Source organism: Corythoichthys intestinalis, chromosome 21, assembly GCF_030265065.1.
Source record: "Corythoichthys intestinalis isolate RoL2023-P3 chromosome 21, ASM3026506v1, whole genome shotgun sequence".
In the NCBI taxonomy this organism is placed as follows: Eukaryota; Metazoa; Chordata; class Actinopteri; order Syngnathiformes; family Syngnathidae; genus Corythoichthys; species Corythoichthys intestinalis.
The window spans coordinates 19,237,371-19,256,443 of NC_080415.1; the positions used below are offsets into that span (position 1 = coordinate 19,237,371).

The 19,073-nt window shown below is 36.9% G+C and overlaps 2 protein-coding genes across 4 annotated transcripts; one reads left to right on the forward strand and one right to left on the reverse strand.

Moving 5' to 3' along the window:
- The first annotated feature begins 444 nt into the window (after positions 1-444).
- Positions 445-9,028, forward strand: nat9 (N-acetyltransferase 9 (GCN5-related, putative)). The gene is made up of 6 exons (XM_057826945.1): positions 445-590; positions 654-763; positions 832-972; positions 4,891-4,950; positions 5,207-5,301; positions 5,397-9,028. The coding sequence occupies exons 1-6, from the start codon at positions 514-516 to the stop codon at positions 5,541-5,543; spliced, it is 630 nt and encodes a 209-aa protein (XP_057682928.1). The 5' UTR covers positions 445-513; the 3' UTR covers positions 5,544-9,028.
- On the reverse strand, positions 5,165-15,430 carry lrrc59 (leucine rich repeat containing 59). Of its 3 annotated transcripts, none has more exons than XM_057826944.1 (8): positions 15,267-15,430; positions 15,074-15,184; positions 14,892-14,951; positions 11,645-11,803; positions 11,461-11,565; positions 11,328-11,400; positions 8,710-8,916; positions 5,165-6,058 (listed from the first exon to the last, which is right to left on the reverse strand). In XM_057826944.1, the coding sequence occupies exons 2-8, from the start codon at positions 15,173-15,175 to the stop codon at positions 5,769-5,771; spliced, it is 996 nt and encodes a 331-aa protein (XP_057682927.1). In that variant the 5' UTR covers positions 15,176-15,184; positions 15,267-15,430; the 3' UTR covers positions 5,165-5,768. The 3 variants fall into 3 exon arrangements, with proteins under 3 accessions (XP_057682927.1, XP_057682926.1, XP_057682925.1); XM_057826943.1 differs by having other exon boundaries at positions 5,167-6,061; positions 15,074-15,188; positions 15,270-15,407; XM_057826942.1 differs by having other exon boundaries at positions 5,169-6,061.
- Positions 15,431-19,073: the final 3,643 nt, after the last annotated feature.

Sequence of the window (19,073 nt, forward strand, 5' to 3'; positions counted from 1 at the left end):
GTGTTACCGTTTATGTCCAGGCGTTGGCGTAGTTTATCCTTTGTGCCTATGTGCGCTGTGACTAACCCGGAAGTACAGAAATTATATCTCACGGTCCTTTCAAAAGATATCATATATAACGTGAGATGCATTCGGCGCAATCGATGGCGTAAATGACTGGCGGCCATCTTTCAACAGAACTCTAGCCATAAAGTGAGTGATTTACTCCACCAAAATACTCTTTACTCACTAAATTCTTGACAGATTAACAAACTGTTTGAAGATTATGAGAAACTAACGAGTTTAAAAATCGGTTTAAAATTGAGCAATGTATAGTTATTTGAAGGTAAACGCCCCATTGACTTTAATGTTATGAGGCGCGAATAGTTCTGTCCTCAAGATGGCTGACAAGTGACGACGCTCGTCCTATTGGCTCACAGCGCGCATAAGATATCTAGCGTTACATAGGATCCCTATGATCCTCCCCGTCCACGTTCACAAGTAGCGAAAACGTGACTGTCAAGATTTTTCATCATGAAAATAAATGAAAACACTTTACTGGAAGGACATAAAGTCGTTTTGGTGCCTTACAATTCGGAGCACGTGCCAAGGTAAAGCGGTTGTTTATGGGCAGTTTGGTTGTTGTCAGAGCACTGAGTCCGTGTCATCATCAGGTACCACGAGTGGATGAAGTCTGTGGAGCTGCAGCAGCTGACGGCCTCGGAGCCTTTGACTCTGGAGCAAGAATATGACATGCAGCGCAGCTGGAGGGAAGACACCGACAGTGAGTTGCGCGATATCCTTCTGAAATCACGTCTCAAATGTTGAACCACTTGCTTGCGTTTGTTCCAGAGTGCACCTTTATCATCTTGGAAAAGAGGCGCTGGTTGGACTCTGGTGCCGCGGAGGAGCAGTGCATGATCGGGGATGTCAACATCTTCCTCACTGACCCCACGGATCTTTCCCTGGCTGAGCTGGAGATCATGATCGCAGGTTAAATATAGCCCACATTCCCCCCAACTTTCTTACCAGTGGCGCCTCCAGAAATTTTTCATAGGGGTGGCCAGATGGGGTCACTTAAAATCTTGGGGTGGCCAAAACTAAAAGCTATAATTTCAGGTTTTCATGATATTATTGCGGTAAAAAGGTCAGGGGAAAACTATTTGATGTTACTAATGATTTAATGCGCATAGTCCGTAACTGTCCAGTCAACATTTTGAGTTCCACAACAATTCTGTTTTATTGCGTTATGTATATATTAGGCATAAGGTGTACATTTAACTAGGGCTGTCAAACGATTAAAAATTTTTTAAACGAGTTAATCACAGCTTAAAGATGAATTTATCGTTATTAATCGCAATTCAAACCATCTCTAAAATATGCCATATTTTTCTGTAAATTATTGTTGGAATGGAAAGATAAGACAGATATATACATTCAACATACTGTACATAAGTACTGTATTTGAGTATTATAACAATAAATCCAAAAGATGGCATTAACATTATTAACATTCTTTCTGTGAAACGGATCCACGTATAGAAAGACTTGTAATTCTTAAAGGATAAATGTCAGTGTATATTGTGACTAAATATTGCCATCTAGTGTATTTGTTGAGCTTTCAGTAAATGATACTGTAGCGACTTAACTGTTCTGCCCAAATGCATGATGGGAAGTGGTGCAACCATGACTGTGTGTGGTGGCTGCAAATGCTATATCTTCTTTGCGTTGGGTACACTACAGGGTGTTAAGACAAAGATCGACTCCTGTCATTCTTCCCCACGTCGCTTCCCACAATATTTATAGTTGCTGTGGGAGAGCTGACAAAGCTTTTGCCAATTAAAAGCACGGCCCCAATGAACGCTTTTATCTACTCCACTCATTTGACACTGCCTCTTATCTCTGTATAGAAGTAAAACGACGTCATTGCAGTCTGTTTGCGGCAATGCGTGAATGAGTCGTACTGCGAATGCGTTAATTGCGATAAATATTTTCACGTGATTAATTAAAACAATTTAATTACCGCCTGTTAATGCGATAAATTTGACAGCCCTCCATTTAACAAAACTATGCATTCAACTCAGTCATTTGGGATGTAATGCATAACTGATGCTACAACAATCTAACGATATACTTGCAAGTGGGGTGGCCAGTGGGGTGGCCAACCAATTTATAGGGGTGGCCGTGGCCACCCCTGGCCACCCCCTGGTGGCGCCACTGTTTCTTACGACTAAGTATTAAACCCACACATAGAAAGAAAAAAATAATAATCCCACGAGAATAAAGTGGGTTCAATTTAGGGTTGTTCCGATCATGTTTTTTTGCTCCCGATCCAATCCCGATCGTTTAAGTTTGAGTATCTGCCGATCCATTTATTTCACGGTCCGATTGCTTTTTTTTGCTCCCGATTCAATTCCAACCATCCCCGATAATTCTTCCCGATCATATACATTTTGGCAATGCATTACGAAAAAAATGAATAAAACTCGGACGAATATATACATTCAAAATACAGTACATAAGTACTGTATTTGTTTAGTATGACAATAAATCCTCAAGATGGCATTTACATTATTAACATTCTTTCTGTGAGAGGGATCCACGGATAGAAAGACTTGACATTCTTAAAGGATAAATGTGACTTTGTGTTTTGTGGCTAAATATTGCCATCTAGTGTGTTTGTTGAGCTTTCAGTAAATGATACTGTAGCCATTAAACTGTTCTGCCCAAATGCATGATGGGAAGTGCAACCATGACTGTGCGTAGTGGCACCAATTGATATACCTTCTCTGCGTTGGGAAATAATATAAGGTGTTAAGGAAAAGATCAACTACTACCTTTCTTCCCCACATTGCTTCCCACGATATTTGTAATTGTTGAGAGAGGGATTTTAAGGGTTTAGCCCACTAGAGAAAGGCTTCAAAGACTGCCAAAATTCACTCTACTCATTTCACTCTACTCAAATGGCGCCATTATAGATTGAACGCGACAATGCGTGAGTGGGTCGTGCAGCGCATGCGTGAATTGCGTTAAATATTTTAACGTGATAATTTAAAAAATATTTCCGCCTAAACGTGATAAATTTGATAGCCCTACTTTAAGCCAAAACTAAAGACTCTGGATGAGTGTAAGACATTTTGTCTGTAACGTTAAATACAATTAGAAAACGATTGAATTAATTTTTTTTTTAAAAAAAAGGCATGTCCGATATTTTTTTGCCGATTCCGATACTTTGAAAATGACGTGATCGGACCCGATCGATCTTTAGTCTTTAGTTATATCACAACTTTAATCTCATATTACGAGAAGTGCAGTGGTGGAATGTAACGAAGTAAAAGGACTTTCTTACTGCACTAAAGTACTTTTTTGTGTATCTGTACTTTACTTGAGTACAAATATGAAATGGTACACTTTTACTTCACTACATTTGACAGCAGGTATCTGTATGTTTTACGCCAGTAATTTTTTAATTAAAAAATTGTCGTCTGCGTTTCTTTGTGAATTGATAGTTTCGTTTTCATGCCTCCGTTGCAATTGATAAGCCCCAACTATACCGTAACTGAGCACTAGAGGCAGCAACATGAGTACAAGCAAGATTAGGCAGGTGAACAAGATATTGACCAATATAAACTACCACACTTTTGTCCAGTAGGTGGCAGTATGCACCACATAGTTGCTTGCAATCCGCCATTTAGTTAAGTTTTGGAGTTTTTGAGCTTGTTAAGATGAAAATAAAACTGTTAAAACTGAGCAGTCAATGAATTTTCTGGTTCTTTCTTTGAATATTGACTTGGATATTTGTTTGTATATATATATATATATATATATATATATATATATATATTAGGGCTGTCAAAATTATTGCGTTAACGGGCGTTAATTAATTTTTTAAATTAATCCCGTTAAAAAATTTGACGCAATTAACGCAATTGGCCCAGCTCAGACAGATTTAAATGACAGAGGAGTGAAAGGCCCACTTGTTAATTGTGTTTTGCGGAGTTTTGCTGCCCTCTGCTGGCGCTTAGGTGCGACTGATTTTATAGTGTAAGTAATTATTGCCATCAACAATGGTGGGCTACAAGTTAATTTTTTGATTGAAAATTTTACAAATTTTATTAAAACGAAAACATTAAGAGGGGTTTTAATATAAAATTTCTATAACTTGTACTAACATTTTTCATAAAGAACTACAAGTCTTTCTATCCATGGATCACTTTAACCGAATGTTAATAATGTTAATGCCATCTTGTTGATTTATTGTTATAATAAACAAATACAGTCCATAAGTACCGCATGCTGAATATATATATATCCATCTTGCGTCTTATCTTTCCATTCCAACAATAATTTACAGAAAAATATGGCATATTATATAGATGGTTTGAATTGCGATTAATTGCGATTAATTACGATTAATTAATTTTTAAGCTGTAATTAACTCGATTAAAATTTTTAATCGTTTGACAGCCCTAATATATATATATATATACACATATATATGGCAGAAAACGTAGACCAGACTGTAAAAGCAGTTTCTGCTCTTGCACCCCTCTTTAAAATAAACTGCTGTATTTTAAGCCAGTTACGTAGTATTATGACTTTTTTGAGTCCCTCATAATTAATATTAAGGGAATTACGTTGTATTATGACTTTAATCTTGTGATATATTAATAGTACATATTTTGAGTCCTATTATTTACCTTGTGTGACCTTATGCTGCATTCGAGGAAGGTGGCAAGTCTGATTTATCCCACTCTGATGGTACCAGTTGCGACCTTCCAGTTCGAGTTGCGTTCCAATTATATTTTACCTGGTCGGAGGTGGGAAAACTCAGACTTCCTACCTTCATCGAGCAGCATTAATACTCTGAGGTATCTTATTGCTTTACTAGTTCTTTGATTTGATTTACAGAACCCAGTTACAGAGGCAAAGGCATCGGGAAGGAGGTGACGCAAATGATGATGCACTACGGTAGGGGAGCTTTTACTGCATTGTTTTTTTTTCACATTGCATCTTTTTAATTGAAAAAAAAAAATACTATAAAGAGGTTCAAAATAGAGGATTTGTACATTCTTTGGTTAACAACGTCCATTTGTAAAAATAGTTGTCAATCAATGATAGTTTCCTAATTATGCCCTAATTTTAATATTTGGGCATGAGAATGACATTGACCTATTTAGTTAAAAAAAAAAAAAAATTGTCACGAATGCGTTTTTTTTCCCACCAGGTGTCACCAAACTCGGCATCAGCAAGTTTCAAGTAAAAATTGGCCTGGATAATGTGATCAGTATTGCCATGTTTGAGAAACTTCACTTCCAAAAGGTAAAAAATGAATTGAGAATATTAAAGTGGTATATTAATATTATACATATATTTTTTAATTGGTGGTGTTAAATCTTTGTGTGTACGTCCCACAGATGTCTGTGTGCCAGGTGTTCAAGGAAGTCACCTTGGAAGCGCCGGTGGATGATTCGCTTCGCCGAAGGCTCCTGCTGCACCTGGGTCACGTGACCGAACGGGATTACCGGGCGGCCCGCGACCAAAGACAGGAGACTGTCGCGTGATTTCGTCAGACAAAAAGCTTTGAATCAGCACGTTTATTTCATGACGGAATGAACGCCGCTAAGTGGCGCGAGAAGACAAAGACGCTTTTTAAAAACAGGCGGTTGTACAAAGAGCGACAACAATTCCATAGGAATTTTCACACGTGTGCCCCTCCCCCCGTTTGTCTGTCCACACGAATGAGAAGCAGCTTTCAAATCCCCCCTTCTTCTTTTTTTTTTTTTTTTTTAGCTTTTAGACGTTTGCCTCGATTCCAGGAATGCCTTGATAGCTGTAGAAAAGTCGCCGAGGAGCCGGCGTATCACACCCTCTTGCTGGCGGGCCCAGTCCAGGCCCCGGTCTAGGGCGACATCCAACGGCACGCACACGCTCTCCTGCCGCAGCTCCGTGAGACGGCAAACGGCGACGCTCGCAGCCACGCCGAGCAGAAGAAGCAGGAAGATCTTGAAGATCTTGAAGACCAAGCTGACCGGAGAGCGGATAGGCTTGGACTTTACCGCTGCCGGGGTCTTTTTCTCTGCTAACAGACATAGTGAAGACAATGATCAGTTCTTCCAACCAAGTTGTGAAAAGTACAATTAAATGTTGCATTTGGAAAGTATCGATACTCATTTTTGCACTTGCATAGGTCAGTAGAACTTAACTGATTCGCTGCTATTGAGAGCACTTGACGTCCAATCTATTTTGACTGAGAGTCAATACTGAAAAATGAGCATTCATAGCCAGTTATGCCTTTTTAAATAAATTGGATGTCTATTGTTATCAATAGCAGGCAACAAGTTAATTTTGGGTCACTAACTTCTTAATTTAGGGCAATGATGGGTCATTTCCCTGAGTTCCCGTACATTTTAGGGAATTTTGGGGTCAGTTCCTGGATTTTTAGAAATAATTTTCTGCTGATTTAGGGCAGGGGTGTCCAAACTTTTACAAAGGGGGCCAGATTTGGTTTGGTAAAAATGTGGGGGGCCGACCTCGGCTGACGTCCTTTACGTAGAACAATACATTTAAGCGAATTTTAGCAAGCCATTCTGTGTGTCACATTCACTTTATTATTATTTTTTAATTTTAATTAAAATGAATGAATTCCAACAAACAATCTCGCAACTAGCCTTGGTGGTGTTCGCTTCCTGACTATCGGGCTCTTGCAAAATACTGCTGTGAAATTGAACTAGCTTCAAGTTTCTCCCAATTTCTCGCTATTTATTTATATGTATTTATTAGGGTTGTTCCGCTCATGTTTTTTTGCTCCCGATCCGATCCCGATCGTTTAAGTTTGAGTGTCTGCCGATCCCGATATTTCCCGAGCCGATTGCTTTTTTTTGCTCCCGATTCAATTCCAATCATTCCCGATCATTTTTCCCATCATATACATTTTGGCAATGCATTAAGAAAAAAATGAATAAAACTCGGACGAATACATACATTCAACATACAGTACATTCAATATACAGTACTGTATTTGTTTATTATGACAATAAATCCTCAACATGGCATTTACATTATTAACATTCTTTCTGAGAGGGATCCACTGATAGAAAGACTTGTGACTTTGTATATTGTGACTAAATATTGCCATCTAGTGTATTTGTTGAGCTTTCAGTAAATGATACTCTAGCCATGCCCAAATGCATGATGGGAAGTGGAACCATGACTGTGCGTAGTGCTACCAATTGATATATCTTCTCTGCGTTGGGAATTAACATAAGGTGTTAAGAAAAATGTGCTAAATACAATTAGAAAACGATTTAATTAAAATATATATATATATTAAAAAAAGGCATGGCCGATATTTTTTTGCCGATTCCGATACTTTGAAAATGACATGATCGGACCCGATCGATCGGCGACATATCTAGTTGGAAGCCTTTATTTATATTTTATTTTATTTTAGTTTTTTTTTTTATTTAATGTTTTAAAAATTTTATTTTACAGACGAAAAAATTTCTAGAAAACGTCACCAAAAGCTAGCCGGAGACGCACACATTTTGAGATGACTAAAATATGACTAAGATTAATAAGTATTAGTGTCCAAAAGACTAAGACGCAAATTAAAAGGGCTGCCAAAAACAACACTGATCAGGTCATTTCCTGTTCATTTTGGGGTATTTCCAGGTCACTTTCTTTTGATTTCAGGTGACTTTCTTTGGTTTTGGAACATTAATGGGTCACTTTCTGATGATTTTGGGGCATTCCCTGGTCACTTCCTGTACGTTTTGAGTAATTTCTTGTAGATTTTAGGGCATTTCCGGGTCATTTCCTATTCATTTTGAGTCACTTCCATAGACTTTATAACAATATTGACAGGACACCTCCCAAGATGCTGCGCCACGCCTTCAAGTACGGGGCAGTCATACACTCCGATACACTCCGCTTCAGTTGGTCGAAGACGGTCGCAGTTATTCTCAAATACATGCAGCGATCCAATGCAGGATTTACGTCGAAAAAGTACGAAACCTGTACCGCATACAAACGGGAAGGATTGTCTCAAGAGTGATTTGTTCGAGGATTCAAGGTTATATTTTTCGTACCATGCATGCATTCTGAAACGTTCTGAAAAAAATGAGAGAAATTAACTGCTACGGCATTGGCGTCATAATTCGCAATATTTACGTAAAATAAATGCTAATTGCCCATTTTTTTTTTTTTTTTTTGCTTTCAACTAAGAATCAAGACTTGTTTTACGTCCATATCTATGAAGAATTCAGGGATATAAGCATTTATTTACAAGAATTTTCAACGAAAAAAGTTCTTTATCACCGTTTCCACTCGGTCAGCTTTGACTGAGATAGGCCCCCTATTAACCGCGCCCCGTGTCCTGTCAATATATCATGAAGTCTATGGTCACTACCTATTTATTTTGGGTAACTTCCAATTTATTTTAGGGCAATTGGAAAGTTTTTTTTTTGTCAAATTAGATAAAGGAGTTAAAAAAAACTTCTTGTTCAATTTAAGTAGTATCAAATATGGTATCAAATATTTTTTTTGATATTGCTATTGAGATGAAAATTTTAGTATCGTGACCACAGTATCTTTAAGTGAGCCTCAAATGGTAAGGCAACATTGTTGTTGCCCTGTTTAATCATTTTACAGGCCAGTAGTCAGTTTTAGTCCAAGAAAAGTCATAATAATAATAATGGATGAACTTTTTCGTCTGAGCATTTGTGTTACCTGATGTCTGTCCATTCTTTTTCTTGTTGTTGTTCTTTTTTTCTTCCTTCTTCCTTTGCTCCACCTCCTGAGCGGCGGCTGCGGCAGCCACCTGAGCATTGTACTCCTTCCGCCGCTTCTCCTTCTCCTCAGCCTTCTCCCGCTTCCGTGCCTCCTTCTCCCGAGCCTCGCGTTCCCGCTTTTTGGCCTCTCGCTTCTTTTCCAGCTCTGACGGGATGATCAAATTTTTATCACACAAAACATCATTAAAAATGTATTTCAGAAATGTCAACATTGCCAAAATGTTCTGTCTAAAGAAAAATACAACAATGTTATACAATAAAATTTGGGTATTTTTTAAGAACAAGTTGTAATCTTTCGCATATTAACATATTTTTTCCTTTTAGTTTGAGTTTGGACTTTAGAAAAAAAGTTTTTAAATATATACTTTCTCAGTAAAGCAAGATTTTCATTTTTTTAAAAATAAAAAATCATTTCGTAATTGATCATTTTTAGGGGGAAAAAAATTCTAATGTTAAAGTTAAAACTGAATTGTCATACAGTGGTATGAAAAAGTATTGGGAAATTTCTCACTTTTCTGCATAAAATCATCAAATGTGATCTGATCTTTTTCAAAATCACACTAATGAAAAAACAGTGTCTGCTTTAACTAAAACCACCCAAACATTTATAGGTTTGCATATTTTAATGAGGATAGTATGCAAACAATGACAGAAGGGGAAAAATAAGTAAGTGAACCATCAAATTTAATATTTTGTGCCCCCCCCCCCCCCCCCCTTGGCAGCAATAACTTCAACCAGACATTTCCTGTAGCTGCAGATCATTCTGGCACATCGATCAGGACTGATCCTCCTCATCCTCTTTTTAGCTTCCAACTGTCTGACACACTGCCCCAGGTTTTCCTGCAAAACATCCTGATCAACTTTTGAATTTATTCTTTCATTAATGATTGCAAGTTGTCCAGGCCCTCAGGAAGCAAAACAGCCCCAAATCATGATGCTCCCTCCACCATGCTTCCCGGAGGGGATGAGGTGTTGATGTTGGTGAGCTGTTCCATTTTTCCTCCACACAACATTGTGTGTTACTCCCAAACAATTCAACTTTGGTTTCATCAGTCCACAAAATATTTTGCCAAAACTTCTGTGTTACATTAAAAGAGCAACAATGTTTTTTTTACACAGCAGTGGCTTTCTCTTTGGAGTCCTCACATGAACACAATTCTTGGTCATAATTTTACAAATAGTTGATGTGTGCAGAGAGATATTGGAACTGTGCCAGTCATTTTTGTAATCTAGCAGACACTCGCTGGTTCTTTTTTACCTCTATGAGTATTCTGCGCCGAACTCTTGGTATCATCTTTGGAGGATGGCCACTCATTGGGAGAGAAGCAAAAGTGCCAAACTCTCTCCATTTGCAGGCAACGTCTCTGACTGTCGATTGATGAACATCCAGACTTTTAGAGACGGTTTTGTATCCTTTTCCAGCTTTATACAAATCAATAATCCTTGATCGCAGGTCTTCACACAGGTCTTTTGACCGAGACATAATCCACATCAGACAATGCTTCTCATCAAGACATTTTTTGCCAGGTGTGTGTTTTATAGTGGACAGGGCAGCTTTAAACCACTCATCAGTGATTGGGCACATACCTGTCTTAAAATATTTGGTAAAAATTGGTTTCAATTCCTTTAAGTCTCCTTCGGCAGAGGGTTCACTTACTTATTTTCCCCCTTCTGTCATTGTTTGCATGCTATCCTCATTAAAATCTGAAAAAACCTATAAATGTTTGAGTGGTATTAACTCATTCACTCCCAGCCATTTTCACCGGAGCAAAGCCCTTTGCTCCTGGCTGTTTTACTGGATTTTGACTGATTTTGCAAGGCCCACGGAAAATTCTGATCTATTGCTATATAAAAATGGAACCCACCAAAAGAAAGATTAGACTTAGATGAATAGAAAATAAGTTAATATCTTTTTTCATTCTTTAGAAATTAGCGTTAGAAAATAGCTTAGTTTGAGCAATTTTCCAATTTCTGATGAAAATACTGAGAAATTAAGCTTTTGTGAAAGCATACATTTCAAACATAACTTTGACTTTAACACAGCTATTTTTTGCTTTAGCTACATCCAAACATCTGAATAATGTTTTTCTTTTACAAAATAACAGAAACAACAAGAAAAATAGAGCTTTTGATAGCAAAGTAACAATTTAAAAGTTTCATTGCCGTTGAATAGGGTTGTGCTACTACTGCCCTCCAGTGGCCAGTTTTATTGCTTTAAAATGGATTTTCAGCTTTGTGCTAAATTGAGTCACGACGCAGAGATGTCTTTTTTGAAAAAACAAACAAACAAACAAACAAAAAAAAACGTACATGTCTTTGGGACACTGAAACAATTAAAAATAGAACGTATTAATACGTTTTTGGGAGCAAACGAGTTAAAGTAGACACTGTATTTTCATCTGTGTGATTTTGACAAAGATCAGATCGCATATGATTGTGATTTTATGCAGAAATGTGAGAAACCCCAAAAGGTTCAGATACTTTTTCATACCACTGTAAAATGCATTTCCCTGTGAAATGTTCCATCATCTTTCAAAAATGCAAAACTTTCTTGACCTTTTTCCCTCAAAAGTCGCTTTTCTCGTGCCCGGTCAGCCTCTTCCTGAAGTACCTGCATGTGCTTGAGTACCTGAAATAAATAAACCAATAAATTTGACTAATTTACTTACAGTCTTGTGCTATGTCTTACCCTGCTGGCACATTGTTTGCACTGCTTCTCATCCAGACAATCTCCCGCCGCCTTGGCGAGGTTGACTTCCAAGGGATTGTCCTTCAGGTCCAACCACTTCAAACTCTGATGGCCAAATACAAAACCAGTGCTATCATCTTAGCGAAAGCTAGCGCCAAAAATATATATGCGCGAGACCACTGACCTTCAGCTGAGAGAAGCTGACGGGGAGGGTGCTCAGTTTGTTGTTGTACAAATCCAAGTGTTGCAGACCGGTTAGGTTCCCAAGGCCATCTGGCAAACAGGTCAGCTGGTTTTTACTCAGGTCCAGCTTCACCAAGTGGGTCAGGTTGCAAAACTCTAGCTGCCAAGTAAGTGACAAAGAAAGTGTTAACCTGTTCATGCACGAATGACTATTTCTTTTTTAACCCTTACAGGGCACTCATTGGCTGCCATTGATGTTGCTAGACGTCCAATCCATTTTGACCAAGAGGGGTGAATGAACGCTCGCTGTCAATGGCACTGAAATATGAGTATTCACGGCTAGTTCCCCAAGTTTAAATGAATTGGACATCTATTGCTGTCAATAGCATGCAATGACTGAAATGCTATGGAAAAAACTACACTGTTTCTTGGGGCTGTAAATACAGTATATTTCTGCTTTTTTTAATGCAGAATAGTGCTGCAACGATTAATCGATTAACTTGAGTAATTCGATGAGAAAAAAGCTTCGAACCTAATTTTGCTGCTTCGAGTTTTAGTGGCGTTGTAATGGTTTGTTTTGCAGTGTATGCATTTAGTTTTATTGATTGGGATGGATATACTAACCTGTAGTGGCAACAGTGAATATGACATAACTCATTTAACATGGCTGAATCTGGCTGCTCCTGATAAGACCAACATAAGTTTTTTTATTTTTTTATTTGAGCTAATGTTTTTTTTAATGTATTTGTAATTTAGTTTATAAGTATATTTAGCCCTTTTCTTGTGGGAATATGTGTTTGAACGATTTGTTAAGAGCATTGTATAAAAAAATAAAATTAAAATTAAAAAAAGCATTTTTTAGCATATAAGCTAGCAGACTTTTGCTATGCAAATTAGCCAATTGTTCTCTTGTTGTACTTAAACCCTCATTTATTCATTTTTTTTTCATACCGTTTGAGGCTAAGCTCAGGTATTTTAATTTATTTTTGATTGAAAGTGCAACCCTACATAGTTTGAAGAAAAACTCGGGAATTTTATTTTGTATTAGCACTTAATGCTCTTTTGAAAGTGCAATCTTTGCAATCCTTTGTTTTACATCTCCTAAAATTTATTCTGCCATGCATTAAATGTTCCTACTATACTATCACACTTTAAGGCGCACTTGACTATAAGCCGCCACTCACCAAATTTGACAAGAAAATGACATTTGTTCATAGATAGCCGCATTGGCCTATAAGCGGCAGCTGTCCTCACTGTATTGTGGGATATTTACACCAAAAGATATTATCCAATTACACTTTATTTGACAGCGGCATCATACGACTTTCATAAGACCAAATGAACCACCATGAAGCTTTGAACCAATTGGCTGCAAAGCTTCTTGAATCAATGAAGCTTCATTTGGCCATGACTGCTCCCTTGGAGGAAACAGTCAACCTCTGGTACCACTAGGTGTCAACACTGTTGTCGTCCAACATGTCTCCTAGCATGCATAGCAGCGCTAGATATAAATAACAATTAAAATTCATGTTCTGTGCTAACTATTTCTTCAATTACTGTTCCAGTTGTTCCATTAATTGCTAGTTATTAGAGGTGGGAATCTTTGGGCACCTGACGATTTGATTACGATTCAGAGGCTCCGATTCGATTATAAATCGATTATTGATGCCCTCCACCTCACTCCCCCGCTTTTAATATTTTGTAAATTAGTTCTAAAATGTTTCAAAAATCCTCTCAGGCTAAAATTGCTTCCGTTATTCCATAATTTCCCTTCTGTCTACTTTCGACGTGAAAGTTTTAAAACTGTTTAATCAGTTAAAGATAGATGCAAGTCAAGATTTTGCCGATTTGTCTTTGGTTTTTTTTTAGATAAAAAATAATTAGGTTCGATACAACAGAGCCTTCTAGAGAAGTCTACTGCTTTAAGATGGCGGCTGTTTACTAGCGCCGGCAAATCTGTCATTTCGCATCTAGTTGTTTGTATATGTTCTAACGACGCATTCTGTCAATTCACATCTAGTTCTACATATATGTGATATCTACCATAGCCGTATGTTGCCGTATGTTTGTAGCAACTAGTAACTGGGCGCTGTTTGTAGCGGCTGTTGGCCGCAGTCAGGTATTATTGTTTTTTTTTTTTTTATCTAGCGGCATAAGTTGAACATGATATTTGCTCTCGGTCCGTTCCTCATTGCGTCCTGAAGACCGCGCTGACTGTGTTTTATTTCCACTTTACCAGGTATAATTCAATAATCGGATTTTGGATGTTTGTGAATAGTTCTCAATCTTCCACGGCCGAATCGCTAATAATCTAAGAAATGGAAATTTTGCACACCTCTACTAGTTATGGTATTTGGTAACCCATTATTTGACAGTGGCGTCATAAAACTGTCATTAGACAATCATAATTATTACATGACACTGTCATGAGCATTAATTAATGCTTATAACAGATATCATTAGCGTTATCCGGCAAATTATGTCACTTTTGAATGGATGTAAAAGATCCAAGCTGGGCATGAATGGAGTTAGTGACATAATTTGTCGGATGACACTTAATGTCAACTGTCATAACCATTCAGTAACGCCCATGATCTTGTCATGTCCTAATTATGACAGTCTTATGACACCACTATCAAATAAAGTGTTACATATTAACCCAAATAAATCAACAAAGAAGCTGCAGTAGATTATAAACCGCAGGATTTTAAATGAAGGAAAAAAGTAGCGATTTAAAGTCCGAAAATTACAGTAATCTGATTACTCGATTATTCAAACTAACTAGTCGATAGATTAATCGACTACTAAAATAATCGATAGCTGCAGCCCTAATGGATAAATTCAGAATTTTTGACATTAGGCTTAATCTTCGAGTTAGCAGTTTAATTAGTCGGTGGAGTTGGTTTCAACAAATTCCGTTGTTAGTTTCAGGGCTCTGGAGTGACTAAACTGTGGCTGCTCAGTGAAGAAAACAACAGTTTGGACATGAAGGTTATGGTGTCCTGAAAAAAAGGGACCCAACCAGGCCAACGTGAACATTTTTTTTTTCAACGAAATATTAAGGCAAAATTAAAGACATGCAAAATAGGCTTCGTACATTAAAGGGTTAACATTCCACCACATAAAAAGAGAAAACAGGAGAAACTACAAATTTCAACAGTACACAATTGTTTAATCTATCTAATACAATAATGTACCAAAACCACATTATTAAATAATAAAATGAAACAATAGATAAATAAACTTACCGGCAGAGAGGTGAGGTTGTTGCAAGACAAGTCCAATTTTGTTGCTTTGGTGAATAAAGCCTGTTAAGAGGAATTTTATTACCATTTGTTATCTATCCAAAGAGTTGCAGTGAAATGAATTGACTTTTCCTCCACTTAAAACCACAGTCTTATTATCCAAGATTTCAGGTCTCCCAACTCACCAGCTCTTTGACGGGCACCTCAGTCAGGTCGCAGAGACTCAAATCCATCTCATTATCGCTAATTTTATCTTTCAAATTCAATACTTTGTTATTTTTACTCATTTTGTCTACCTGTAGGGAAGGAAAAAAACACGCACGTGACGAAATCAATTATGTGGCTGTTTTTACATGTTCGATTTAGTGACGCACTCACCTGTTTTTTTTTCTGCTTTGTGCTTTGAATCAAATTGGTCTCAAATTGTTGAAAATGTGTAAATCCAAAGGGTTTTGGATTGAGAAATGTATGACGACGATAGTGGGTGTTTAGCGGATACTCGGATTCTGAATGAAAATCCACGTCACTGATTTCAGCTGCACATTAAGGAGGGGAAGTGAGCAGCGTCCTCTTCAGTGCAGGAGGACCCATTACACCTAAAGGTTACGATTCCTTTGGATGGGACTGGATTGGACGTCTACTAGTGATGACCTCATTGAAATTCACAGCAGGATGATATCACAGAAATTATTTTTTCCCCAATTAAAATAAAATTGAAAAATATTTAAAAATGTGCATGGCTTTATCTAAAATTGCTTGCTAAGCGTTTTTGACTGCGCCAAAAGCAACAAATTACAGTGATGGGTTATTATCAAAGGTGGGTAGAATAGCCAAACTTTTTACCAAGTAAGAGTAGCGTTTCTTCTTAATAATAATACTCAAGTGAAAGTAAAAGTAGGCATAATTTTTTTTTACTCTTGGACAAGTAAAAAAAAAAGTATTCGTTGAAAGGAGTACTCAAGTAATGAGTAACATTGTGAGCATAGGCGGAATTTGACTTTTGGGGGGGGGGGGGGGGGGGGGGGCACAACATGTTGATGAACCCGAAACACAGTGTCAGCACTAAAATTAACTTACAAGATAGTTATAATAATAACCCGAAACACAGTGTCAGCACTAAAATTAACTTACAAGATAGTTATAATAATAAGTTGAAAATGTGCGTTTTTTTGTTTCCCATCATTGTAGAGGGGAACTCTAAATCAGGCTGCTGGCAGGACAGCTATACTTTTCACCAAGATAATCATCCATTGAATATGGTACACCTACTGGTGTCATGCCAATGTAGTTAACTCAGTCAAAAACTGTATCCCCTGGGCAGAGCCATACGAAGGTAGATTTGTGTCATTATTCTATCAAAAAAAAAAAAAAAAAAAAAAAAAAAAAAAACATTGATTCAATCAAAATATATATTTTCAATTTTAAAAAAGTCACTTCAATTAAAAAAAAAAATGTGTTTGAATGCAAAAATACATATGAAATGTTTAAAAAAAAATCCATTTGAAAGCTATTTTTATTTGAATTTTTTTTTTATTGAAGTCAATTTTTTAGATTGAAGAAACTTTTTTGACTTAAGTAATGTTGTTTTGTGTTTGGGTCACATTTTGGCTAGGACATTTGTGTCATTATTAACTTAAAAAAAAAAAAAAAAAAAAAAAGATGCTTCATACAAAAAAACCCCCAAATATTTTAAAAAAAAAAAAAATCACTTCAATCAAAAAAAGAAAAATTTTAATCATAGAAAAAAGTTTTTGAATGCGAAAAAATATTTTAGACTCAAAAATTTGCATTTGAACACTTAGTTTTTCATTAAAAAAAAAAAAAAAAAAATTAAAAAAATAAAAAACATTTTCTTTGATTTTAGCCTTGCTGTGTTTGGGCCATATTATGGGTAGAGCATTTGTGTCTAAATCATTCAATCCCCCAAAAAGTTGCTTTAATCCTTAAAAAAAAAAAAAAAAAAAAAAAAAAAAAAAATCATTTATAAAAAATATTTTTTGGGGGGGGGGGGGGGGTGATATGCAAAGCAAATAACCGTCTAAGGTGCTAGTCACATTTTTGTTGTTTGTTTTCTTGCTTTACAACTTTTATATCTATAGAAAAGTCAATTACATGCATTGACACTTTTCGACCACCGGGGGGGGGGGGCCTGCCTCCCGTCCCCTCCTTAAACTCTGCTTATGATTGTGAGTAACTGCTTACGATGTCTGAATTAGTGCTGCAACCATTAATCGATGAACTCGAGTATTCGATTAGAATTAGAAAAAAAAATATTCGAATTAATATTTGTTGCTTCGAGTATTCGTTTAATTAAAGTGGCGTTGTAATGGTTTATTTTGGAAGTGTATGCATTAAGTTTTATTGATTAGGGTGGATACACTGCCCTCTGGTCTGCCTCTTTTCACATGGCTGAATCCGAATCCAACTGCTTCCTGTTAAGACCAACGTAGCCTAAGTTTTTGTTTGAGCTAATGTTTTTAAATGCATTTACAATTTAGTTTATAGGTATATTTAGCTGTTTATTTGTGGGTATATGTGTCTGAACCATTTGTTAAGAGCATATAAAAAAAACTTTAACATTTTATAGCATTTAAGCTAGTGGACTTTTTCTATGTAAGATAGCCAATTGTTCTTTTGTTGTACATAGATTCTCATTTTTAAAAAAAGATTGTACTGTTTGAGGCTCAGCTCAGGTATTTTAATTTTTCATGGTCCTTATCCGATTACTCGATTATTCGAACTAACTAGTCCATTGATTAATCGACCACTAAAATATTCGATAGCTGCAGCCCTAGTCTGAATTTAAAAAAAAAAAAAAAAAAAAAACAGTATTTTTTTTTCTAAGCACAACTTTTTCCATACAAACTGTTATTACTATGCTGTACTATAGCCTATTACATGACCACATTATGCCTAAAAGATGACACATAAATAATCAAATTCAGAACAGAACAACACGGTGACCCGTTACCCGTCTAAAGAGCATGAGTGCCCTCTAGTGAAGAAAAAACATTGTAACCTCTGAATGGTATAATGGTGTCATATGTTAGCTGTTGCTCATTGGTGAAACTGGTAGAGCTACTGTCCGCATGTCTGCAAAAATAAAGTCAATATGTAGAATAAAGAGGAAAAATGTAATTACTATAGTGTAGCTCAAAGTAGCGGCGTAAGAGAAGTGTTTCTTTTTTACAAATCTACTCAAGTAAAAGTAAAAAGTAATGTGTGGCAATTTTCCCAAAAAGTTACTCAAGTAACAGAATAAATATAACGCGTTACTACAAACCTCTGGTTATTATTTACTAGCAGTATGGCCTGGCGTTGCTCGGGTTTGTGTAACGTAAATGCAATACAACCGTATGCCAGATAACACATACTTTCATCAGAGATGCAACTGTAATGTACTGATAGTAAAAGGACACCATAAATGGGTCAATGAGCAATCGCTTTTTCATCATTGCGTATAGTTTTGTGGTGAGCAACGTAAAGAAGAAGGAGAGAGACAGGTTTTATGTTCCACACTTGCTGCTCTTGTGCCCCATACATCTCATGACCGCAAGACACAGCACATTTATTGAACAGGAAACACCAGAACATAACAACGGCAGCCACCACTCTCAGTTATGGTTACCACAACAATCCATGAACAATTGCGGGTGTAACACATAATAAATAACAGTCGCTACAGTATGAATATCCAGCCAAAATGAATTGTTGTTGTTGTTGAATTGCTGTTCTTGTTGTAGAGAACTCAAAGCCACAGCGTATCATCACAGCAAATTTAAATTTGTATACAAAACCGTAAAGTTTGAAAGCCAACTGCGACATTGCAATCGCAAGAGACACGTCTGTCGCTTCCACAATCAGGGATTTTCTATGCTAATTTTTGGAGTTTCTAATTAATTTTCTGCACTTCATGGAGACCTACGGATATTAAACCCATCTAAGAACCCTCCCAGAAACAAAGTATAACTGTGTAAAATGTTGTCAAAATCCGCCCAGCCGTTTCGGAGTTGAAAGGGAACGAACACACACAGACAGAGTTCCATTTTGTACATAAGTTTAGATATCGTTTCATGGAGTGAAAATTCGTTAACTTGTGAGCCTCATAGTTTTGAGGTTTTAGAAAATACTTATCAAAGGCATGCAAGTACCACCATAATATTGAATCACGACACAATATTTAGT